The 25,959-nt window shown below is 46.8% G+C and overlaps 1 protein-coding gene across 1 annotated transcript in view; it reads right to left on the bottom strand.

Annotated features, from left to right (window-relative positions):
* The window catches only part of LOC139266153 (5-hydroxytryptamine receptor 2A-like), a 51,531-nt gene extending 25,912 nt beyond the window's left edge, over positions 1-25,619 (bottom strand). Inside the window, exons 1-2 of the mRNA XM_070883997.1 lie at positions 25,506-25,619; positions 22,862-23,210 (exon numbers count right to left, since the gene is read on the bottom strand). Of these exons, the coding sequence (XP_070740098.1) occupies positions 22,862-23,210; positions 25,506-25,619 (463 nt within the window). The remainder of the gene's footprint in view (positions 1-22,861; positions 23,211-25,505) is intronic.
* Between the last annotated feature and the right edge of the window lie 340 nt (positions 25,620-25,959).

Here is a 25,959-nt window from a genome sequence, read left to right as displayed (position 1 = left end):
TAGAATTCAGCAGAGGAGGACAAAGGGTTTAATTAGGAGGGGAAAATAAATTATGAGAGGAAGCTTGCTGGGAACATTAAAACTGACTGCAAAAGCTTCTATAAATAAGTGAAGAGAAAAAGCTTAGTGCAGACAAACGTAGGTCCTTTGCAGTCAGATTCAGGTGAATTTATAATGGTGAACAAAGAAATGGCAGACCAGTTGAACAAATATTTTGGTTCTGTCTTCATGAAGGAAGACACAAATAATCTTATAGAAATACTAGGGGACCGAGGGTTGAGTGAGAAGGAGGAACTGAAGGAAATCCTTATTAGGTGGGAAATTGTGTGAGGGAACTTGATGAGATTGAAGACCGATAAATCCCCAGGGCCTGATAGTCTAGATCCCAGAGTACTTAGGGAAGTGGCCCTATAAATAGTGGATGCATTGGTGATCATTTTCCAACAGTCTGTCGACTCTGGATCAGTTCCTATGGACTGGAGGGTAGCTAATGTAACACCACTTTTTAAAAAAGGAGGGAGAGAGAAAACATGTAATTATAGACCGGTTAGCCTGACATCAGTAGTGGGGAAATTGTTGGAATCAATTATTAAAGATGAAATAGCAACGCATTTGGAAAGCAGTGACAGGATCGATCCAAATCAGCATGGATTTATGAAAGGGAAATCATGCTTGACAAATCTTCTGGAATTTTTTGAGGATGTAACTAGTAGAGTGGACAAGGGAGAACCAGTGGATGTGGTGTATTTGGACTTTCAAAAGGCTTTTAACAAGGTCCCACACAAGAGATTGGTGTGCAAAATTAAACCACATGGTATTTGCAGTAATTTACTGACGTGGATAGAGAACTGGTTGGCAAACATGAACAGGATAAACGGGTCCTTTTCAGAATAACAGGCAGTGACTAGTGGGGTGCGACAGGGCTCAGTACTGGGACCCCAGCTATTTACAATATACATTAATGATTTAGATGAAGGAATTAAGTGTAATATCTCCAAGTTTGCAGATGACACTAAGCTGCGTGGCGGTGTGAGCTGTGAGGAGGACGCTAAGAGGCTGCAGGGTGACTTGGACAGGTTAGGTGAGTGGGCAAATGCATGGCAGATGCAGTATAATGTGGATATATGTGAGGTTATCCATTTTTGAGGCAAAAACACAAAGGCAGAATACTATCTGAATAGCGGCAGATAAGGAAAAGGGGAGGTGCAAGAGACCTGGGTATCATGGTACATCAGTCATTGAAGGTTGGCATGCAGTTACAGCAGGCGGTGAAGAAGGCAAATAGTATGTTGGCTTTCATAGCAAGGGGATTTGAGTATAGGAGCAGGGAGGTCTTACTGCAGTTGTACAGGGCCTTGGTGAGGCCTCACCTGGAATATTGTGTTCAGTTTTGGTCTCCTAATCTGAGGAAGGACATTCTTGCTATTGAGGAAGTGCAGCAAAGGTTCACCAGACTGATTCCAGGGATGGCAGGACTGACATATGAGGAGAGACTTGATCAACTGGGCCTGTATTCACTGGAGTTTAGAAGGATGAGCGGGGAGCTCAAAGAAACATATAAAATTCTGAAGGGACTAGACAGGTTAGATGCAGAAAGAATGTTTCCAATGTTGGGGAAGTCCAGAATCAGGGGACACAGTCTAAGGATAAGGGGTAAGCCATTTAGGACTGAGATGAGGAGAAACTTCTTCACTCAGAGAGTTGTTCACCTGTGGAATTCCCTACTGCAGAGAGTTGTTGATGCCAGTTCATTGGATATATTCAAGAGGGAGTTAGATATGGCCTTTATGGCTAAAGGAATCAAGGGGTATGGAGAGAAAGCAGGAAAGCGGTACTGAGGTGAATGATCAGCCATGATCTTATTGAATGGTGGTGCAGGCTCGAAGGGCCGAATGGCCTACTCCTGCACCTATTTTCTATGTCTATGTTCTATATGGGGAGGTGTTTGTTTACAGGAAACATCGCTCATGCTCCACATCTCTGAGATGCAGTGCGTGAGAAGGCTGCGCTTCTAAAAAGAAGTGCCGACAGAGATATGGCATCTCCTACAGGCAGACCTATAGACTATCAGCGGCAACAAGACTGCGCTGTCTGTTGAGGTGAAGGTGACGGTAGTGATGGCCTTCTATGCCTCCGGCTCCTTCTAGGCAGGGGATATGTGAAGCATCTCTCAGCACGCTGCACATTTCTGCATTCGCCAGGTTACAAGGACGCTGTACGCACGCAGAATGGACTTCATAAAGTTCCCAGAATGTGAGGGCTTTAGGCTTTGGAAGAATTGGGCTTACTCAAGGTTCAAGGAGCCATTGTCTGCAAACACATGGCCATTCCACAATGCAGAGGTCTTCAGAAACCCAAAGTGATACCACTCCCTAAATGTACAGCTGGTCTACGACCACACGCAGCGCATCCTCATAGTCAATGCCCACTATCCAGGAAGCGCACATGGTGCTTTCATCCTGCGTGAGAGCAGTATGTCATGAATGTTTCAGTGAGAAAGACAAGGACTGAGCTGGCTGATCGGGGAAAAAGGTTATGGCTTGGCCACCTGGCTCATGACCTCCCTCCGGAACCCCACCACAGAAGTCGAGCAGCGCTACAATGCGAGCCATGCAGCCACCCGCAATATCATCGAACAATCGGTGTGCTCGAGCAGCGCTTCCGATGCCTGGACCGCACTGGAGGCAGCCTTCAATACTGCCCTCAACAGGTCTCCGAATTCATTGTCGTGTGCTGCATGCTACACATAGAAACATAGAAACATAGAAAATAGGTGCAGGAGTAGGCCATTCGGCCCTTCGAGCCTGCACCACCATTCAATATGATCATGGCAGATCATGCACCTCAGTACCCCATTGCTGCCTTCTCTCCATACCCCTTGATCCCTTTAGCCATAAGGGCCACATCTGACTCCCTTTTGAATATATCTAATGAACTGGACTCAACAACTTTCTGTGGTAAAGAAGTCCACTTGCTCACAACTCACTGAGTGAAGAAGTTTCTCCTCATCTTGGTCCTAAATGGCTTACCCCTTATCCTTAGATTGTGACCCCTGGTTCTGGACTGCCCCAATATCGGGAACATTCTTCCTGCCTCTAACCTGTCCAATCCCGTCAGAATTTTATAGGCTTCTATGAGATCCCATCTCATTCTTCTAAATTCCATTGAATATAAGCCTAGTCGATCCAGTCTTTCTTATTATGTCAGTCCTGTTATCCCAGGAATCTGCCTGGTGAACCTTCGCTGCACTCCTTCAATAGCAAGAATGTCCTTCTTCAGATTAGGAGACCAAAACTGTACACAATATTCAAGGTGTGGCCTCACCATGGCCCTGTACAACTGTAGTAAGACCTCTCTGCTCCTATACTCAAATCCTCTCGCTATGAAGGGCAACATGCCATTTGCCTTCTTACCTGCATGCCAACTTTCAATGACTGATGTGCCATGACACCCAAGTCTCGTTGCACCTCCTCTTTTATTAATCTGTCACCATTCAAATAATAATCTGCCTTCCTGTTTTTACCACCAAAGCGGATAACCTCACATTTATCTACATTATACCACATCTGTCATGTATTTGCCCACTCACCTAACCGGTCCAAGTCACCCTGCAGCCTCTTAGCATCCTCCTCACAGCTCACACTGCCATCCAGCTTAGTGTCATCTGCAAACTTGAAGATATTACATTTAATTCCTTCATCTAAATCATTAATGTATATTGTAAATAGCTGGGATCCCAGCACTGAACCTTGCAGTACCCCACTAGTCACTGCCTGCCATTCTGAAAAGGACCCGTTCATTCCTACTCTTTGCTTCCTGTCTGCCAACCAGTTCTCTATCCACGTCAGTACATTACTCCCAATATCATGTGCTTTAATTTTGCACACTAATCTCTTGTGTGGGACCTTGTCAAAAGCCTTTTGAAAGTCTAAATACACCAAATCCACTGGCTCCCCCTTGTCCACTCTACTGGTTACATCCTCAAAAAATTCTAGAAGATTTGTCAAGCATGATTTCCCCTTCATAAATCCATGCTGACTTGGAGCGATCCTGTCACTGCTTTCCAAATGAGCTGCTATTACATCTTTAACAATTGATTCCAACATTTTCCCCACCACCAATGTCAGACTAACCGGTCTATAATTTCCTGTTTTCTCTCTCTCTTCTTTTTTAAAAAGTGGGGTTACATTAGCTACCCTTGACCATCATGAGGGGCCAGGCATTGCCAGTGGGGGTTGCAGGACCACTTCAGGAGGAAGAGGATGAGGTAGACGAGCCTGTCGAGGAACCCATTGCGGTTCCACCACAACCACAGACGAGGCGGCGTGGAGATGCGGCTGCAGCAAGAGCCTTACGTCGGCAGTTCATTATTGACCGGTTTGTTTGAATGGGGAAGGTGGGGTTGCAGCTTTGACTCGCGACTCTGTGCCATCTACACTGAATTCTGCAATGAGACACAGGACACCAATGGCAAAGGTGCAAGAAACAGTTTTATTGACATCAATATCGAACAATGCCCCCCACCAACAACCCAAAATGATACAATGATAAAACCAAAACTAAGTAAACATAAAACTTCTTCCTGCAGCAAGTCAATGCAAACTAACCCATTTCTTAAGATACAACTATTTACAATGTGAACAATTCTACATGTGCTCAACCTTGTGCTAGCCAAAAATGGCACTTAGCCACACTTTTCCCCCCACTTTCCCATCAGACCCTTCCCACCCCTGCTGCTCCTCCTCAATGAGGTCTCAGTGCCTACAACAAGACTGCTAGAGGGCTACTGTGTTGGGGGGTGAGAGGGGCAGACAATGCAGATGGCATCTGAGGACACCCTGGACCAGCTCTTGGATTGCTGCACTTCATCATTGGCAGAAGCAGTTACTGGTGGCTGGGGTGTCAACTGTGATTGGTGCATGGTTGGTAAGTCAGTGGTGGGAGCCGGAATGCTGTCGACCTGAGGAAGGACAGCACCTTCCAGTTCCTGGGAGCCAGTGACTCTCCGCTGGGGCTGGGCCCCAGCATCCGCAGCCCGATGTGTCTCCACAACCTGCTGGTCTGCTTCGGCACCGTCCCTTCCCCATTGGACAGTGGGGAACGCAGAGGGGATGGCAGCAGTCATTGACAGCGTCACATCACCAAGCTGAAGAGTAGCTTGTGCCTACGATTCGTGCGATGCTGCAACGTGCTTAAGGGCTCATGCCACACACTCTGGAATGCCACTGCCGCTGCTGGAGGACAACAGTCTCTGTGTGTGGCAATGGTGGCCTCGCTGGAGTCCTGAGTTGCATTGACAATCCATGACGCTGCCTCCGCAATAGTCGCAGTAATTTGTCGATGCTCTCTGGGATCCATCCCATTGCATCCATGAGCTCACAGTGCATTCCTGTGTTTCCCCTGGACATTTCCACCAAGTCCAGTTCCATGTCTGCCTGTCGTTGAGCAGACCGACTTTGCCGACTCACCCTCCGGAGAGCTGGCCTGTGAGATTCCCCTCTCGCACTGCGTTGCTGTAGGCAACTGGGGCCAGGAGCCCCCGAAGACTCAAACCGTTCAAAAATCTCATTGCCGCCAGATGAGGAATGTGGAGATGGGGCAACTGGTGGGTTCTGCGGTTCAGTGGTGTTGGTTGTGTCCGCAGCCTCGTCATCACTGCCATGGCCTGAGGTTGATGCATCCCGGGAAGGCTGGCGCGATTGTGGCTGATCTTCTGCACCACAAAAACACATACGTGTGGTTAGCAGCAGGAAAGGGGGCAGAGTGACACGAGGAAGGTGGCATTGCATGTGTTCATTTGAAGGCTCGCCGTCACTTCATTGTACGTCTCAATGCAGTCTTTTCAGGCGCCCTCTCCATTTACATACCCTCACTACCCGAAGGGGGCTCAGCATCGCCCCCGGCACCTGCCTGAGCTGCTACGCCAATGAGGGCCGACACCCGTTCTTCAACATCATTCAGCTCCACTGTTTGAGGCGGCCCCCCGCCTGTGCACAGCTGCTCCCTCCTGTTGTGGGAGTGCTTCGACTGCAAAGAGAAAAATAGGAAGGGTTCCTCTCCTGTTGTGGCACATATGCCTACCATAGTACAATAAGCAAGACTGTGACTGTTCCAGTGGCTTCCGTTCAATCTGTTTGGATGTTGTATGTGCTTCGTGAGCGATTGTTAAGTGGTTAGAGGGATGTAACATAAGGGCTATAGGTGATCGTTCTGAGAGCCATAGCAGCAGTGGGAGTGTATTGCAAGGAAGGATGTAAATTAGTGAGTTCATGTGCATCAATCATTAGAAGGCAATGGGTGCAGAAGTAAGCCTTCATCTGTCTTATGCATTGTGAAACCCACCCCATAGACAGCAAGTCTTTTGAGAGTGACCATATGCATGAAAGAATTCACATAGTGTGAGATTCGTGTTATAAGGAAAAGAGGCATACATAAATGTGAATGATACTCACCCGTACTAATATATCCTTACTATACAGTATACATGCACACGAGGCCCATAATTGAGAGAAAGTCACTCTGTGACCTGTTACTTTTATTACCAAGAACTCAAGAGCCAGACGGTGGGTGGAGCTTCCCCTTTCATACTGGAAAAGTCCAGGTTAGGAGTGTCTCCCACAAGTTCGCCCCCTGTGCACAACTTAGGTCAGCTTATACATGGGTTACAATGGCAGTTGAATACATGACATCGCCTCCCCCCCCAAAGTCTTATTGGGAGCACAGGTTAAGTCTCTCTGGTGGTTTACGCTCCCTTGTAGAGCGCCTGAGTTGGGGCTCCGGTTGTTGGGCGCTGGCCTGAGCGTCTGCTGTTTGCGGTGCCTCAGGCCTGTCCAGACTGCCCACAATGACTGGGCTCTCCTCCACTTGGTTCCGGTGTTCGGTCACCTGTGGTGGAGTAAGCTCTACATCGTGTTCTTCCTCTGCTTCTTCTATGGAGTTGCTGAACCTCCTTTTAGTTTGATCCTCGTGTTTGCGGCAGATTTGTCCATTGTTAAGTTTAACTACCAAAACCCTATTCCCCTCTTTGGCAATCACAGTGCCTGCAAGCCAATTGGGCCCTGCAGCGTAATTAAGGACAAAAACAGGATCATTTACATCAATACATCGCACCCTCGCATTCCTGTCATGGTAGTCACATTGTGACTGATGTCTGCTCTCAACAATTTCTTTCATAGTAGGGTGTATAAGGGATAATCTGGTTTTGAGCGTCCTTGTCATTAGCAGCTCTGCGAGTGGAACCCCTGTGAGCGAGTGTGGTTGGGATCTATTGGCCAACAGGAGGCGTGATAAGCGGCTTTGTAGGGAACTCCCTTGAATTCTGAGGATCCGCTGTTTGATTATCTGCACTGCTCGTTCCACCTGGCCGTTTGAGGCCGGCTTGAACGGTGCCGTTCTGACATGGTTGATTCCATTGCCTGCCGTGAAGTCCTGGAATTCAGTGCTTGTGAAACACGGGCCATTGTCGCTGACCAAGACGTCTGGTAGCCCATGGGCGGCGAACAGTGCCCGTAGACTTTCTACCGTGGCAGAAGATGTGCTTGAATTTAAAATGGCACACTCAATCCATTTGGAGTAGGCGTCTTCTACAACCAAAAACGTTTTTCCCATGAAAGGACCTGCGTAGTCCACATGGATGCGTGGCCATGGCTTGGCGGGCCAGGACCAGGGGCTAAGGGGGGCTTCCCTGGGTGCGTTGCCCAGCTGAGCACGCGTGTTGCACCTGCGAACACAAAGTTCCAGGTCTGCATCTATCCCTGGCCACCAAACGTGTGACCTGGCAATTGCCTTCATCATGACAATGCCCGGGTGCTCATTGTGAAGTTCTCTGATAAACACCTCTCTGCCCTTCTGGGGCATGACTACTAGGTTTCCCCACAGTAGGCAATCGGCCTGAATCGAGAGTTCATCCATGCGCCTATGAAACGGTTTAAACTCCTCAGGGCATGCCCCGTTAATGGCTGCCCAGTCCCCATTCAGGACACATTTCTTAACTAAAGACAGTAGCGGGTCTTTATTTGTCCAGACTTTAATCTGACGGGCTGTCACAGGTGAGCCTTCGCTTTCGAAAGCTTCAATAGCCACGACCATCTCAGCATCATGCTCAGCTGCCCCCTCAGTGGTGGCTAGTGGTAGCCTGCTGAGTGCATTGGCACAGTTTTCAGTGCCTGGTCTGTGCTGAATTGTGTAGTCATAGGCGACTAACGTAAGTGCCCACCTCTGTATGCGGGCCGATGTATTCGTATTTATGGCCTTGTTGTTGGCCAAAAGGGACGTTAGCGGTTTGTGATCCGTCTCCATCTCAAATTTCATGCCAAACAGTACTGGTGCATTTTTTTTACTGCATATACACATGCTAACGCTTCCATTTCTACCATCCCGTAGCCCCTTTCTGCCTGGGACAGACTTCTAGAGGCATAAGCTACCGGCTGTAACTGATCATTGGCATTCACATGCTGCAACACACACCCGACCCCATAGGACGACGCCTCACACGTTAAAACTAGTTTCTTACACAGGTCATATAACGTTAACAGTTTGTTGGAGCATAACAAATTGCATGCTCTATCTAAAGCCCTTTCCTGGCTGTCCCCCCAGACCCATTCACGACCTTTGCGTAGGAGCACGTGTAGCGGCTCTAACAGCGTGCTCAATTTGGGGAGAAAGTTGCCAAAATAGTTCAGGAGCCCCAGGAACGAACGCAGCTCCGTCGTGTTACGGGATCTGGGTGCTCTCTGGATCGCTTCTGTTTTGGACGCAGTAGGTCTGATCCCGTCTGCTGCTACCCTCATCCCCAGGAATTCTACCTCTGGAGCTAAGAAGACGCACTTCGCCTTTTTCAGTCGCAGCCCTACCCGGTCCAGTCTGCATATCACCTCCTCCAGGTTGAGGATCTGTTCTTCAGTATTGTAACCCGTGATGAAGATGTCGTCTTGAAAAACCACCGTCCTTGGAATCGACTTGAGGAGGCTTTCCATATTTCGCTGAAACATCGTGGCGGCCGAACGAATCCCGAGCAGACATATGTTATACTCAAACAACCCCTTGTGTGTCATGATGGTGGTCAGCTTCTTCGACTCACTCGCCAGCTCCTGGGTCATGTAAGTTGAGGTCAGGTCCAATTTTGAAAAAAGTTTGCCACCGGATAGCATCGCAAAGAGGTCCTCCGCTCTTGGTAGCGGGTACTGGTCTTGGAATGACACCTGATTGATGGTGGCCTTGTAATCACCACATATCCTGACCGAATCATCCGCCTTGAGTACCGGCACAATCGGGCTCGCCCAGTCACTGAATTCGACTGGCGAGATGATGCCTTCCCTCAGCAGGCGGTCCAATTCGCATTCTATCGTTTCCCGCATCATGTACGGCACTGCTCTGGCCTTGTGGTGTACTGGCCTGGCGTCTGGGTTTATGTGAATCACTACCTTGGTCCCCATGAAAGTGCCGATGTCGGGTTGAAATAATGAGTCAAATTTGTCCAGGACCTGTGAGCATGATACTCGTTCCACAGAAGAAATTGCATTGACATCGCCCCATTTCCAGTTCATGACAGCAAGCCAACTCCTCCCCAGTAGTGCGGGACCATCCCCCGGGACAATCCAGAGTGGCAACCTGTTCTCCGAATCTTTGTGGGTCACGACTACAGTGGTGCTGCCTAGCACCGGAATGATCTCCTTTGTATATGTCCGTAGCAGTGCGTCAATCGGCAATAATTTTGGCCTCCTGGCCTTGGACACCCACAACCTTTCGAACTGTTTGATACTCATCAGGGACTGGCTGGCCCCCGTGTCTAGCTCCATTAATACTGGGATGCCATTGAGGAGCACTTTCATCATTATCGGTGGCATCCTGGTATATGAGCTGTATATGTGCTCAACATGAACTCGCTGAACTTCAGCTTCCAACGATTTCCCCCAGTATTCATTTTGCCTCATAGGACTTTCGTTGGGCCTGTCCTCCTCGTACATCAACCTGGCTGCAGGCTTCCTGCACATACATGCCAAGTGACCACTAACGTTGCAGTTTCTGCAGGCATATTGCTGATACCTGCAAGCTCTGGCTGGGTGTTTACCTCCACACCTCGAGCATGAGCTGAAGGCCTCATTGTTGGAAACAAAAGGTCCATTTCCAGTCGATCATCTCTGACTGTCTCTGTAACTGTCCTTAAGCGCACCATTAACAGGTGTTGATGACCCCATTACTGACCGCATTATCCATTGCGAAGGCATGAATCTCCGTTCAGCTAGCCATTGTCTCTGTTGAATTCCCCCTTTGGGTTCAACTACATGCTGGGGCATGTCCAATTGCCCTTGTCTGCCTAGAGAACTGTGTGCCGTGTTAACAATGTTGACTCCCTGGTCATTTGCCGCATTTGAGCCAAGATATTTGCCATAAATCATTCTGGTCTCTTTCTCCCCTGAGATAATTGTCTGGGCTATCAGAGCCGTCGCTTCCAAGGTCAAGTCTTTGGTCTCAATCAGTTTTCTGAAAACCCCAGCGTGCCCGATGTCCTCAATAAAAAAGTCTCGCAGCATCTCCGCTCTGCATGCATCTGGGAACTTACATAGGCTCGCCAGTTGCCAGAGATCTGCCACGAAGTCTGGAACGCTTTGCCCTTTTCGCCGCCGGTGTGTGTAAAACCGATGTCTCGCCATGTGTATGCTGCTCGACCGTTTAAGGTGTTCCCTGATCAAGATACTGAGCTCTTTGAACGTCTTGTCCGCCGGCTTCTCTGGCGCTAGAAGGTCCTTCATCAGGGAGTACGTTCTGGATCCACAAACCGTCAGGAGATGAGCCCTGCATTTGTCGGCCGAATCCTGACCCAACCATTCCTTAGTAACAAAACTTTGCTGTAGTCTCTCAATAAAGTCGTCCCAATCATCACCAACACAGTACCTCTGTGCTGCTAGTGGCCATGCTCGCGTGGTTTAAATCCCAGTTTCTCGTCACCAATAATATGTCCTTACTATACAGTATAAATGCACACGAGGCCCATACTTGAGAGAAAGTCACTCTGTCACCTGTTATTACCAAGAACTCAAGAGTCAGACAGTGGGTGGATCTTCCCCTTTTATGCCAGAAAAGTCTAGGTTAGGAGTGTCTCCCACAAGTACGCCCTCTGTGGTCAGTGTTCTCAAGGTGTACAACTTAGATCAGCTTATACATGGGGTACAATAACAGTCGAATACATGACACCTATGAATCTGGTAAGGTCGTTGAAGTTTTTTCGACATTGTGTCCCAGTTCTGGGCAAAGTGTCTGCAGCAGAGACCTCCTGAATACGGATGGAAGTGGTCTGGCTCCCCCAGGAAGGTGGAGTGAGGACCACCTCCTCTCCACTGCGTGGACTCATCTCATTACTGAAGCGCCTGGCATGCTGCCTTCCTTCCTTCTCCTCCATCTCTGCAGAAGTGGCTGAAGTGGCAGTTTATAAATACATGGGCACAGGAGGCTGCCACGCCCTGCATTAGCATTTGCGCCCTGGAGAAACAGAATGCCACTGTGCATGCGCAAAATGGCCGCATCCTTTAACGCTGCAAGTTTCAGCTCAGGCACACAAAGTCTGTTGTGTAATGCATGACTTAATGCCAATGCTCCTCCAACTTATATTTTCGCTGAAACTTGCAGTCGAAGGGGCAAACTATTTTCAGGCGCTAATTTTAACACCCCGATGCGATTACGCTCCGAAATCCAAAAAGCCCCAAATCCAGCCTGCTAAGTTTACAATTATTTTTGTAGGGCGAGGAGGTCGCTCTGGGCTCCCCTCCCCATCCAAGAGCTGCCTTCCTGCTGATCTCCGGGCCGTACGGTATTGGACCAGCCAAGGGCCAGCGAGCTCCAGAGGGGCAGCCCCGTAACGCCCAATTCTCAATGGTGCCATGGTAATGATGCCCGGCTCTCAAATGCGCCAGACCTCTCACTGACAGGATCGGGATGCTTATTTGGTCAGTCACCCAAGTTAAAACCTACCCCATAAAATGTATACTCGCACATCGCTGTGAGCTCTTATCTTAAGCAGTAACCTTTTATGTGGCACCTTATCGAATGCCTTTTGGAAATCCAAATATTTGACATCTACTCGTTCCCCTTTATCCACCATGCTCATTACATCCTCAAAGAACTCCAGCAAATTTGTCAAACATGACTTCCCTTTCATAAAACCATTCTGACTCTGCTTGACTGCATTATGATTTTCTAAGTTCATGAGTCTATGAGCTCACAGGTCAAGCAGGGTTAGATGGTGGTAAATAATTGGACCAAAGCTGAAGAAGGACTTCTATGCCAGAGCCTTGAAAGTGTTATAGGGCAGAGCTAGAGCAGTGTGCAGGAAGAAAGCAGAGTATGGTGGAGGTAGCAGGAAGGTAGAGCATGCTTAATGGTTGGGGGAGAAGGTAAAGGAGTGAAGTTAGAGAAGGTTTAAAAGTAATGATGAAGGTAAATCATTGCAAGAGGCTGGAAGAGAGTTGAGGGTGGGGTGGGGGGGGGCGGGGTGAAGAATCAAAGGTCACCAGATGATGTTGGAGTGGGGCTGGGGCTCAGAGGAAATGACTGCACTGCTGGACCCAATGACACAGTAACCTAAGACCAAGCAGATTGGAGTTTGGGGCTGTGGGGGGTGGGGGGGGTGGGGGGTGGTGTGGTGAAGTAAAGGAGGGTGGACACAAGGAGAGGAGAAGGCTAAAGGTTCCAAGGGGAAGAAAGAGAGACGGCGGAGGAGGAAGAGGGAGGGGATGGAAGCAGAGATGATGTGAGGAGGTGGGGGAGTAGGAAATAGGAGGCAAGTGGAAACAAGGGGGGAGGGGGGAAAGTGAAGGGGCAAGCCCAGAGACTATATTAAATCAAACTATAACCCCCACAAAAGTTCTTTTTTTCGAAATTAAATCAGTGAATCTGTTGCATATGTGACATCCTAAACATGGATAGCTCTTATCACAGCACCACCAATGGGAATGATAGGTTCTCTGGGTATCGTAATGTGTTCTAATAAGAGCAAGCTTCACATTAAAGCTTTCAATGAAGTATATACCCCCTGTGCTGTATTTCTGATATATATTGTAGAAAAGTGTAGAGGATACGCAAGTGAGGGACTGGAATACAAAATCTGGTCCAGTCATGAGGAAGAACTCGCCAAAATGATTTTACAACAGGGTAATATTGAAGTGGGTATCTTCGCTCTTAACGACAAAGGTTTTTTTTGTCATGGAAAGACACAATGTGATGCTGTAATTACCTCCAAAATTGTAACAGCAGCACAAAATTGTCCTCACAGTGTTCCGATGTGATGTCGTCACTTGTTCTATTCATCGTGGTTGCTCTATTCACCCTCTCGCTGGAACACAGCAATGGTCGATGAACTTTTCATTTTTGGACAGCCAATGTCCACAACTCATCAAATTGTAAAGTGTAGGGGCCACTGTGTATCTGGGCTGCGGTAACTTGCACCTGCTAACAGATTTAGTTGAACTCTGAGCACGATATATCTAGTTTCTTTAAGTGACCAGCACAGAAGCAAGGAGCTGGCTTTATAAATGTAATATTCTGTCACTGCCCCCACTGTGATATGTGTGCGCACTAGGTCCGTGCAACAGAGCTGGTCTCCAATCATCTTGGTTAATCCTTGCCACTGGACCAAACCTAGCTCTGTCAAGCCCGTGTGGTGGTTGGTGTACAACGGCCACCCCATGTTAAAAAAATCCACGTACAGGCATCTTCCACCCTTTAACATGTAGTTCGGGATCCGGAAAATTAGCTCCTTCATTGAAACACCTGTGAACTCGTCCCTTTTTGGCATGGAAGCAAGTCATCCTCGTTACGAGGGACTGCCTATGATGATGATGATTCCATCACTACGCAAGGCACCTGATTAGGGAGTGCTCAATTCCAGGAAAAGACTTTGCTGTGCTTCCTGTAGCCTAGAGAGTGCTAAAATATGCTATCTGTATTGCGAGAGAGCAGAGCTGTTGAAAAACAAATGGTTAAACTTGTATCTCCGTGTCCATTTGCATTTAATCTGCACCAAATGTTTAAAACAAAAGGTGAACACACATTCATTAATTGAAACTGTGCCCTTGATTGCCACCTGCTGCTTCCCAGTGGTCTATTCTGCATTGGAAAGGTTACTTGTCATTTTGTAATCTGATAACAAAAAGAAATATGATTTATTCTCATGTTATCTGTTCTTCCACTGCCGGAGGCAATAGTATGTTGGCTGCAACCCATCCTACGTATAATTACAATGTCAGAAAAGATTGACAATAGGTTAAATCTTCAGAACACTGTAACCTGATGACTTTTTATTTAAAATGCCATTAAATGGATTAAAGTAGCACCAGCGGTTAATATGAAATGACAGCTGGCCTTATTAAGCAAGAAGTATGTAACATTCTCAGCCATTTCAGTCGGATATTGTTAGAAGATCAGATTTTAAATGAAACGGTAGTCATAAAAGTAAATTAGATTTAGAATGGAAGTATAATCGTAAGCTTGACATGTTTTCTTTTATATACATGTATGTTTATTATAAAAACTAATATATACTGAATTAAAACAGTGTGTCCAATGGGCTAGACTTTCCACTCAGATCGCTAGGCTAGTGCCCATAAATCGCCCAAAAAGGCAGGCTATCACCCATTTTGCTTCAAAAGTGGAAAGTTGGGCCGGCCCAACTTTTGTGTCACATCGCCAAGGTGATCGTTGAGGTGACCGCCCACACATCGCCCAGCGCAACTTTCGGCACATCGGTCACATATCGCCAGGATGATCGCTCGCCGAGAAGATCACTGGACATCGCTGGAGAAAAGCTGCTTTTACCTGGCGTTCCGCACAGAACTCAGCACTATGGACGCCATTTTGAACGTCGGAGGAAGTGAAGAGGCTGCTTAAACAAGGGGCTTATAATTTGTGAGTTATTTAAGGGCCTTTTACTGATAGATCCATTCACATTTACACTTACATTTATATTTATAATTTATATTTTATATTTTTTTTAGTACAAAAGGCATTTATAACAACAGTGATAGTGATAGTGATAATAGTGATAGTGATGGGGCCTCTGCCATTCTCTACCATTACTTGTAAATGCTCACATGCTGGAGTCTGAAGTTGAGTTAAGTGAAGGGTTTAGTGAAGGGGCCAATCAAAGAAATGTAGCGGACCTCATAGCGCGAGCAGTCTTAGGGCCACTGACTCTGCTTGGATATATTCTGGGAGAGTTTGTCACATAACCTTCTATCGCCCCGCCCCTACTCTCCCGCCATTGGCCACCTGACATGTCCATCCTCGCGACACACTGCCTTTCCACGTCAATTTGAAAGTGAACAGACACTTCGTCACCCGATTCTTGACAGTCAGTCAAACAGGCATTTCCCCATCGCAAATATTTTTTTTTAGAAATAATGTAAGTTTTCAAAGAAAATGAAAAATTGCAGAGTTTTATTTCCTGAGTTGCCCACAGCAACCTGGGTTGTCCTGGAGATTATTCTTCAATTCCTGGAGACTCCAGGACAATGCTGGAAGGTTGGCAACCCTGAACAATCTAATTATCATCTAAACAATCATCTAACAAGCGTAACATGGTCTTCAGAGCCTGACTGTGAGTGTGAGACAGCACGGCAACGTTTATGCTATTCATCTCTGCGGCTTCACAAGGAGATGTACGGCATCTTTATGATGACTAGGTGCCATTTCAAGCTGATGTAGCAGGAAAGGGTAACATCATTCTGCTATCTAGCCAATGGGCAAGCCATGTGTTTTGAAGTTCATCATAGGCAGTCCCTCAAAATCGAGGAAGACTTGCTTCCACTCTAAGAGGTGACTGAACTGTCCAATACGGGAGTTACAGTCTCTGTCACAGGTGGGACAGATTGTCGTTGAGGGAGAGGATGGGTGGGACTGGTTTGCCGCACGCTCCTTCTGATGCCTGCGCTTGCTTTCTGCATGCTCTCGCTGACGAGACTCGAGGTGCTCAGCGCCCTCCCGGATGCTATTCCTCCACTTAGGGCTGTCTTGAGCCAGGGACTACCAGGTATTGGTGCGGATGTTGCACTTTATCAAGGGGACTTTGAGGGTGTCCTTGAAACATTTCCTCTGCCCACCTGGGGCTCGCTTGCCATGTAGGAATTTTGAGTAAAGCACTTAGTTATAGTTCTAATGAATGCCTGAACAACAACACCTAATTGTGGGACAGGAGCCTGTTTGTCAGAGCCGTTATGTGCAAATATAGTCCTATGTGCTACATCTAAGGAGGGAGCGTAGATAAATGATAAGGGAAGCGATGTTCCTTCCAGATAGATGGAGGGCATCTGTGAAAGAAATGCAGATAAGTGATAAGGAAGTATCAGTCCTTACACTTTATTAGAGGGCCTCTGTTAGGTTATTAATTTCACCCGTTTATGTTTTACTTTGTAACTGTCCTTCAGACTAATGATCTGATTGACAGATGTAACAAGAGACACGCAGGTTGTACTTTTCAGGCCTTAAATAGTGAGATTTTTAGCAGCTTAGCTGAGTCATTGCCCCCCGGAATAAGAAGCTGATGGCCACAGTCAAGGTAGAACATCAGCTGCCTTCCAGACTTGGTAACTATCAATCTGTACAGCTAGTAGCTGAAGATCCTCACTATATAGGGCCCAAGTTTCCCCAGGAGTTGCTCTGCTTTTTTTGGAGCAACTTTATTTTTCTGGAGTATCCTTTTAGTTGCAATTCTGGTTATTTAATTTGCGCCAGTGTAAGTGAGTTAGTTAGGTTTCTTTTTAGTTCAGCTTTTTTTTCTCAAAAGGGGGCGTTCCCAGCCACTTACGCCTGTTTTGGCCATTTAAGTGAGTTTGGCCAGCAAATAGTTGCTCCAAACTAATGTAGGACAACGTATGTTGCCACTTCTGTCCGCACAGAAAAACCTTACCTAGAGTTAAGGAATCGGTGCAAGTAACTACATTTAAAGCACCACCAAGCACTAAACAAAGCACAAAAAGTAATAAGCATTGAATAAAAAATAAAGAACTGAAGTAAGTAATTAAATTAACAAATAATGAACTGAAGTAAATCCTACCTTCAACTAAACTCGGCAATGGCTGGCCGTGTGGGAGTCCCTTCGGCCAGGGCTAGGTGCGGGAGGGAGGCTAGGCTGATGGCATCTGAATGGAGGGAGGGAGAAGGCTCAATGCGGCAGGCTGGGGGCGGGGGGGGGGGGAATGGACATCTGGGGATGGTGGGTGCTACGGGCCCCTCCCACACAGCCTGCAGAGATTCGGGCTGCGAGGAGCTACTGCACATGCGTGCACACTCTAGCACTGTTTTCAATGCCGGGACCTGGTTCCGCCATCCCTCTCATTCTGCTGCGCCACACTGCTCCTGAAGAAGACCCGAGGATCGGCCAGAATTGTAAGTTAACTTTTTGGAGCACTTTATCTTCCAGAAAGTCGTTGGACCTCCGTGAGGTGCGCCGTTTTTGCAGTGGGGGCGGGCGAAACTTGAGCCCTCTGTAACTATAATATTGTACCAATATTACAATAAGTATTTCTTTGTCAAATCTCATATTTAATTAGTAGTTTCTACTTATTTAGTATATTTGTTGTATTATTGTGGAATCTACATAGTAAAATAAAGCCCAACCTCAGCAGGGACTGAGGCGTGTGAATTATTTCATTGACGGTCTTGAAATAAACTAGAAATAAGCATTAAAGCATAACGATGCACAAGATATGTTCTTGTGAGTTATTGGTATTTTTGCCATAAAGACTACTTGCCCATTCTACTCAGGAAAAATCTGAAGCTAATTATTAATTAATTGTTGACTTTCACTCATTTTCTACAAAATACTGTATACCATTCAGTGCCTTTTCCAGTACACCTTTCGGTCCCCAAAAGACAGCAGAGGCATCACTTTAACACTGGTGCAAATTGCATTCCATTTATTGTGTCATTTTAAAAGCAGTGAATACAAACTTTTCTGCCCAGTTCACAGGGACAGTGTACTTGGTTCTGGTGAACTGGCTTGAATGTGGGGTTGTTCAAGTCAGCTAAACCCCAATGGCATCCTTCTGTGCTGTCATTTCTGTGTTTGCCGAACAAGTTTTGCCAAGTATATTAATCAGATGGTGCTCAAGACTACATGTACAAAATCACACAGCACAGAAGATGGTCAGTCAGCCCATTGTGCCTGTGCTGGCTCTTTGAAAGAGCAGTTGTCTTTAGTCCCACATCCTCACTTTTTGTCCATAACCCTGTAAGTTCCTCATCCTCCAGTACCTGTCTCCGCAAGATTCTACAAATCCCCCGGGAGGACAGATGCACCACCATTAGAGTCCTTGACCAGGCCAACATCCCCAGCATTGAGGCACTGACCATACTTGATCAGCTCCACTGGGCAGGCCACATTGTTCGCATGCCAGACAAGAGTCTCCCAAAGCAAGCGCTCTACTCGGAGCTCCTTCATGGCAAACGAGCCAAAGGTGGGCAGAGAAAACGTTACAGGGACACCCCCAAAGCCTTCTTGATAAAGTGCGACATCCCCACTGACACTTGGAAGTCCCTGGCCAAAGACCGCCCGAAGTGGAGGAAGTGCATCCGGGAGGGCGCTGAGCAGCTCGAATCTCATCGCCGAGAGTATGCAGAAAATAAGCGCAGGCAGCGGAAAGAGCGTCCCACCCACCCCTTCCCTCAACGACTATCTGTCCCACCTGTGACAGGGACTGTGGTTCTCGTATTGGACTGTTCAGCCACCTAAGGACTCATTTTAAGAGTGGAAGCAAGTCTTCCTCGATTCCGAGGGACTGCCTATGATGAGTACCTGTCCAACTCCATTTTAAAATGATTTACGGAGTCAGCTTCCACCACCTTTTCAGGTAGAGCGTTCCTGATCCTGACAACTCTCCGAGTGAAAAAATATCTCCTCATCTCCCCTCTCGATCTTTTGCCAATGATTGTAAATCTGTGACCTCTGGTATTGACCCACTCGCCAGAGGGTATAGTTTTTCTCTCTCAACTCTATCAAAACCTCTTGTCATCTTGAAAACCTCTAGTAAGTTATCTCTTAACCTTCTCGGTGCTAAGGAGAACAGTGCGAACTGTTCCAAACTTTCCTCATAACTGAAGTCCCTCATCCTTGGTAACATCCTGGTAAACCTCCTCTGCACCCTTTCTAAGGCCTGTACAACTTTCTTGTGGTGCTCAGAATTGGCCACAATACTCCAGCTGAGGCCTAACCAGTGATTTATAAAGTTCTAGCATTAACCTTTTCGCTTCTATATCTATTCCTCTATTTAATAGCCCATTTGCTTTTTTAACACACCTTTTCAACTTGCCCTGCCCCGATTAAGGATTTGCGTATATGGACACCAAGGCTTCTGGTCATCTACACTTTTCAAAATCGTGCCATTTATAGAACACTGTCTTTTCATATTCCTCGCTAAGGTCACACTTCTCCACATTGAACTCATCTGTCACGTTTCTGCCAATTTCACCATCCTGTCTCTGTCATCCTGAAGTCTATAACTATCCTCACTACTACCTACTACTTTGCCAAGTTTCATACCATCTGCACACTTTACAATGCTGCTCTCGACACCCGAGTCTAGGTCGTTTATAAAAACTGAAGGGACCAACGGAATCAAAGCTGACCCTTTGGGAACACCACTCCAAATCACTTACAATCTGAGAAACACCCTCCCATCACCATCCATTGGGCGGGATTTTCGGCTTTGATGTTTTTGGGCGGTAATGGCGGCGGGGCAGTAAAGTTAGTGCCCGGGAACATAAGAACATAAAAAATAGGAGCAGGAGTAGGCCATACAGCCCCTCGAGCCTGCTCCACTATTTAATACTAGGATGGTTAATCCGATCATGGACTCAGGTCCACCTCCCTGCCCGCTCCCCATAACCCCTTATCCCCTTATCGTTTAATAAACTGTCTACTTCTGTCTTAAATTTATTCAATGTCCATGCTTTCATAGCTCTCTGAGGTAGCGAATTCCACAGATTTACAACTTTCTGAGAGAAGAAATTCCTCCTCATCTCAGTTTTAAATGGGCGGCCCCTTATTCTAAGATCATGCCCTCTAGTTCTAGTCTCCCCTATCAGTGGAAACATCCTCCCTGCATCCAACTTGTCAAGCCCCCTCATAATCTTACTCATTTCGATAAGATCACCTCTCATTCTTCTGAATTCCAATGAGTAGAGACCCAATCTCCTCAACCTTTCCTCATAAATCAACCCCCTCATCTCCAGAATCAACCTAGTGAACCTTTTTCTGAACTGCCTGCAAAGCAAGTATATCCTTTCGTAAATATGGAAACCAAAACTATATGCAGTAGTCCAGGTGTGGCCTCACCAATACCTGTATAACTGTAGCAAGACTTCCCTGCTTTTATACTCTATTCCCTTTGCAATAAAGGCCAAGATTCCATTGGCCTTCCTGATCACTTGCTGTACCTGCATACTAACCTTTTGTGTTTCATGCACAAGTACCCACAGGTCCCGCTGTACTGCAGCACTTTGCAATTTTTCTCCATGTAAATAAAAACTTGGTCTTTGTTTTTTTTTCTGCCAAAGTTCATGACCTCACACTTTCCAACATTATACTCCATCTGCCAAATTCTTGCCCACTCACTTTGCCTGCCTATATCTTTTTGCAGATTTTTTTGTGTCCTCCTCACACATTGCTTTTCCTCGCATCTTTGTATCATCAACAAACTTAGCTATGTTACACTCGGTCCTTTCTTCCAAGTCATTAATATAGATTGTAAATAGTTGGGGTCCCAGCACTGATCCCTGCGGCACCCCACTAGTTACTGATTGCCAACCCAAGAATGAACCATTTATCCTGACTCTCTGTTTTCTGTTAGTTAGCCAATCCTCTAGCCATGCTAAAATATTACCCCAAACCCCCAACAGTTTCTGCCTAAGTAAGTAATATTGGACAGCTGGGCACTGAGTCAGGGGGCGTAGCGTGTAGGGAGGCGTTGTACACCTCTCCTAGGTGCTAGGATGGGAAACTCATGAGCTAAAGAGCCGGGCCGGGAGTGCTCTGAGAAAGGCCTGGGGGGGGAGAGAAAGAAAACCTAAAACAAAAACCCACAAAAACATTCCCAAAACATTGCCCAAGCCAGCACGACATAAATCACAAAAAAAAAAATTAAATAAAAAACAATCAGACCTATCTTACCTCTCTCCGCCGTCGGAATCGCGGCATCGCCTGATTTCCTAGGCAATCACTGCGGGGCGCGATTCGGGGCGTTCGAGTCGGGCAAGAGTCAAAACTCACGCCGGTGTCACAACCAGGGGCGTTGCACACCGGGCACAGCTCTTCCGGGTGGTGCTGCCCCGCGCCGCCACTAAACCAGACCCGAGGATCGCCGCGGGGCACTGGAGACCGACCGCCTGGCCAGAACACCTCACCCCCGCCATTGCCACCGCTCCAGGGGGAAAAACGGAGCGGAGAGGAGCTGAAAATCCGGCCCAATTGCTTCCTGTTACTGAACCAATTCTGTATCCATACTGCCACTTTCCCCTGAATTCCACGGGCTTCCATCTTCTTAATAAGCCTCCTGTGTGGCACTTTCTCAAATGCTTTCCGAAAGTCCATATGCACGACATCCACTGGACTACCTTGATCAACCTTCTCTGTTACCTCATCAAAACATTCAAGCAAGTTAGTCAGCCATGATTTGTTTTTTAACAAATCCATGCTGATAATGATTGGGGTTTCCTGGCCTCCTGATATATCAGGGTAGAAATTTGTTATGGCCCGTTTCTGGGTGCATAATTGAGGGGCATATACAACAAGCACTCTGCGGAACCAGGAGGCCCGAGGCATCAGGAATTTGGCCCCGGTCCTCATTGTAATAATTGGGGTGAGCTCGTTCTGGAGGCGCGGCAGGTGGTCCTCGCAGGCCACGGCCCCCAGTTACATCCCGGGAGGAGAAAGAAGAAGTGGAAGAGGCAATCGTGAGCTGGGAACTGTCCTCAGGAGTGCTGTGGAGGTGGGTGAAGCACTCCTGCTGCTCCTGGCTCCACAGGAAGGTAAGTGAACAAAAATATACTCTGGTGGCGACCGCTTGTCAGGCCACAGCAACCCCACACAACCGCAGTGACACGGGCCCCAGCCTGCTCCGCTCAGTGCTGAAGAATTTTGCTTCGAGGTCCTCACACAGCTGTTAGCCCCCTCATTAGCATATGCAAAGGGCCTAACGCCTGGTTAAAGTGGCTGAGTGGCACACCTCAAACTCGTCCAAGGCCAATATGCGCGTTGGACATATTTCAGGCATCCTTGTGGCGTAGGACACAGCCCTGTGAAATTGGTAACTTTTGCCCCTTATTTTTGCCTTGAAAACAGGCACAAGGACCAATTTCTCCATTATTATCTCTCCACTACCAGTTCTTAATTCAGCCTGACACATTGTCCTTCACCTCCAGATATGTTTCTTTATCTCTCTCTCTCTGAACATTAAATATTAACAATCTAATTACGTGCCCATATTTGCAAGTGCTTGTTAGTAACTGTATTTTAGTGCATGCTTTCATTTTTATAATTAGGATATCTACATTCTTTAAATTGCACTCTCACACAGTCTCAGCATGTTTGATAGTCTTAAATGCACATGCAACGTCATTGATGCTCTGGTTACATCCATTCAACAATAGGAAGAATCACATAGCAGAATGATGAATGTGTTCCTTCACACAACACTGGAATCTGATTGCCAGCTTCTGTTGCTGGAAGAGAAAATGAATTACCTTACAAATCTCAACCCATGTACCATTCCAGAATGGGTTGATCGCTGCATTTAATTAAAGTCTGTAAACAATTCTGCAAGAAGCTTTGCCAACCATGTTGTCAACAGGTTCATAAAACCCAAACAAAACTTACCATAGAGAATAGTAATTAAGGAGACTGGCATGACTAAAATCCCCACCAGCATATCAGCAACAGCCAGCGACATTAGGAAGTAGTTTGTTGCATTCTGTAGTTTTTTCTCCAGGGAGACTGCCATGATCACTAATATATTGCCCCCAACAGTTAACACGATGATGACAACAATCAGCAAGGCTGGCCAGTTCTTTTTTGAGATGGCTGTGCGTGAGATGTCCTCTGGGTTTGAGGCATTAATTACTTCCCCTGTGGTCCAACTCTGGTTCAGGGTATAAGAGCTGTTGATGTATCTGGCCATCAGAGCACGGTGCAAACTAAAATCCAGAGACACGGAACTGCAGCGAAGCTGACAAATTGTGAACTCCTTTTTAAATAAGATCCTAAATGCTTTGTCCTTTACTTTTGTGAAAGGTCTGTACTAAAGGGAAGACTAACTCTGTGAGTTCGGACACACGTGGCGATAATCCATCCACTATTCTGTGAGCGTTCAATTGAGAAGTCATGTATTTTAAGCCTTCAAACATTTTTTTGTCAGACTAACAGAATGAGTAGCAGTGAAGTGCAGGCAGCAGTCGGGTTCTCAAAGTTGACACCTGGGTTATCTGAAGATAGACTGCGGAATTCACTTCACACCTATTGCAGCAGCCACCAGAATAGCACCACAAATGTTGCCAAGCTCCTCAAGTGGTTCATATTATCATCCGCTTTTCTCAAAAGTTTTTTTCTTCTTCTGTCCCTTTTCTGCTTTTTTTTCAGAAGCGGAGAAGTTTCATTTGGGTTTCCATGGGCTATTCTTTTCATCAACTCATTGAGATCTTTTCCTGGACGTTCTTTTCCTGGAGTTGAATGAGTAAAATTCTGAAAAGAATGGTAGAAGGTTATTACATTGTTATTCTCATTCTATATTTATAAATATTAATTTCATCAAAACTCTGCACTCCTACTCCCTTTCAACATTCAATTAATAGTGCCTCCTGTCCTTGGAATGGTATACAATATGTCTTCTCCTACATAAGTACCATTCTTACATAAACACTCATTCATTTTAGTTGCTTCTGCAGTTCAGATTTCAGTAAATTGCAAAACAACCGACTGATTTATTACACTCTCTGCCAAAACTATTATCACACATAGGCAAGCAATATACTGAAGAGCCAATTCTGATTTTATTTTCATCTCCATTATCCTGGCAATTATCTTTTCCCTTAGTTCATTAGCTTCTGCTCTATCCATCACTACCTCACACAAAACATGAGGGGAGCATTAACTCAGTATGTTACAAATTACTCATGATAATATGCTTTCATTATGTACAGACCTTATGGAGTATTCTTTCTAGTGTTCCAACATTGCCAACTGAGACTTGTACAAGATAACAAACATCATAAGCATAATTTTGCATCCAATGTGAAACCTCATTTGCTTTCTGAACTGGAAAATTGCTTCATGCTGTTAATGCTACTGAACAGATTTAGTGCCAGTTTACTAGTGTGTATGAATCCAAATACACAAATCATTTACAGATAATAGACAGATACAAAAAACAATCAGAAAGGTTAATGGAACGTTGGCCCTTAGCTCAAGAGCTGGATTACAAAGGGGTGGGAGCTATGCTTCAGTTATATAAAGCCTTGGTCAGACCCCATCTGGAGCACTGCATTGGGTTTCGGGCCCCACACCTCAGGAAGGATATATTGGCCTTGGAGCGGGTGCTGCATAGATTCACAGGAATGATGCCAGGGGCTTAGAGGGTTAAGTTATGAAGACAAGCTGCATAAACTTGGCTTGTAATCCTTTATATAAGAGTGAGGGGTTATTAGATCGCGGTGTTTACAATCTTAAAAGGATTCTATAGGGTAGATACGGAAAACTGTTTCCTATGATAGGGAATCCAAAATGAGGGGACGTAATCTTAAAATGAGATCTGGGCCTTCCAGGAGTGAAATTAGGAAGGGCTTTTTCACCGAAGGGACAGCTTCACCTGATCATGTATGAGTAATATCTTGATCATGTGATTACCACATGGCATGAAGCCTTTGGGATTAATTTTGCAAAGGATGTTTAAAGTACCCAACCCTAATTATAGGCAAAGCTTAGTTCCTTCGTTGTTGCTGGGTCAAAATCCTGGAACTCCCTAACTAACAGCAGATTGATGGTTCCTTCATCACACAGACTGCAGTGGCTCAAGGAGAAGGATCACTGCCACCTTCTCAAAGGCAACCAAGCAAGGACAATAAATGACGGCCTTGTCAGCAATGCGCATATCCCAAGAATAATTGGGGGTGAAACTGGCCCTTTTTATAGCCCCGCTAGCGCCTCCCGGGGGGCATGATCAGGGTGCAAGACAGTTTTCGCCCAGGAAAGGGGGGGGCGCTGCCCACCCGGGAAATTGCCTGAGAGTTTGCAGAGGCCTGGCCATGGCAGCGCCTCGCCCTGTGGTTAGCGCCCCAGGCCGCCACGTAACCACCGATGAGGTCATCGCTGTGCGCAGCGACCCATCACCGCCCTGCGCTGACCCCTTAACGCTCCGCGGGGGAAATTTCCCTGTGAGCTGTAAGGTCGGCTGACATTCACTCTCGGGGCGGTGATTAAAGGGGAGGGCACCGGCGCCCCGGACCGGCATCTGGTTTTGTCGGCCAACCCTTGGGTCGGCTCGACCGTGGTCCGGGCCGCCTTCGTACAGCCCGGCACTCCGTCTTGGGTACTGGGCTGCCAGCCCAGTCGCACGCTGCCATGGTGGCCCAGTGAAGGCCATCATTGCAGAGTGTGCAGCGGCCCTCCCCTTTAATCAAAGGGGAAGGGCATTAAGGCGCGTTAGCGCTATGCGCTCCTCAACCGTCTTCTCCCTGTGGCGGATTCCGTCCACTAAGGGGTACAATGGATTTGATCTTCATTGCGTGACAACTACAAGAGAAATGCAGGGAACAGCACCAACCCTTGTACATGGTCTTCTTTGACCTCACAAAGGCCTTTGACACTGGCAACTGTGAACGACTATGGAGCGTCCTCCTCCATTTCGGATGCCCCCAAAGGTTTGTCACCATCCTCAGCCTGCTCCACGACGACATGCAAGCGGTGATCCTGACCAACATTGT

Source organism: Pristiophorus japonicus, chromosome 6 (genome assembly GCF_044704955.1).
Source record: "Pristiophorus japonicus isolate sPriJap1 chromosome 6, sPriJap1.hap1, whole genome shotgun sequence".
In the NCBI taxonomy this organism is placed as follows: domain Eukaryota; kingdom Metazoa; phylum Chordata; class Chondrichthyes; family Pristiophoridae; genus Pristiophorus; species Pristiophorus japonicus.
The sequence above is the reverse complement of the archived record's forward strand: the minus strand, read 5'-3'. Positions and strand labels throughout refer to the sequence as shown.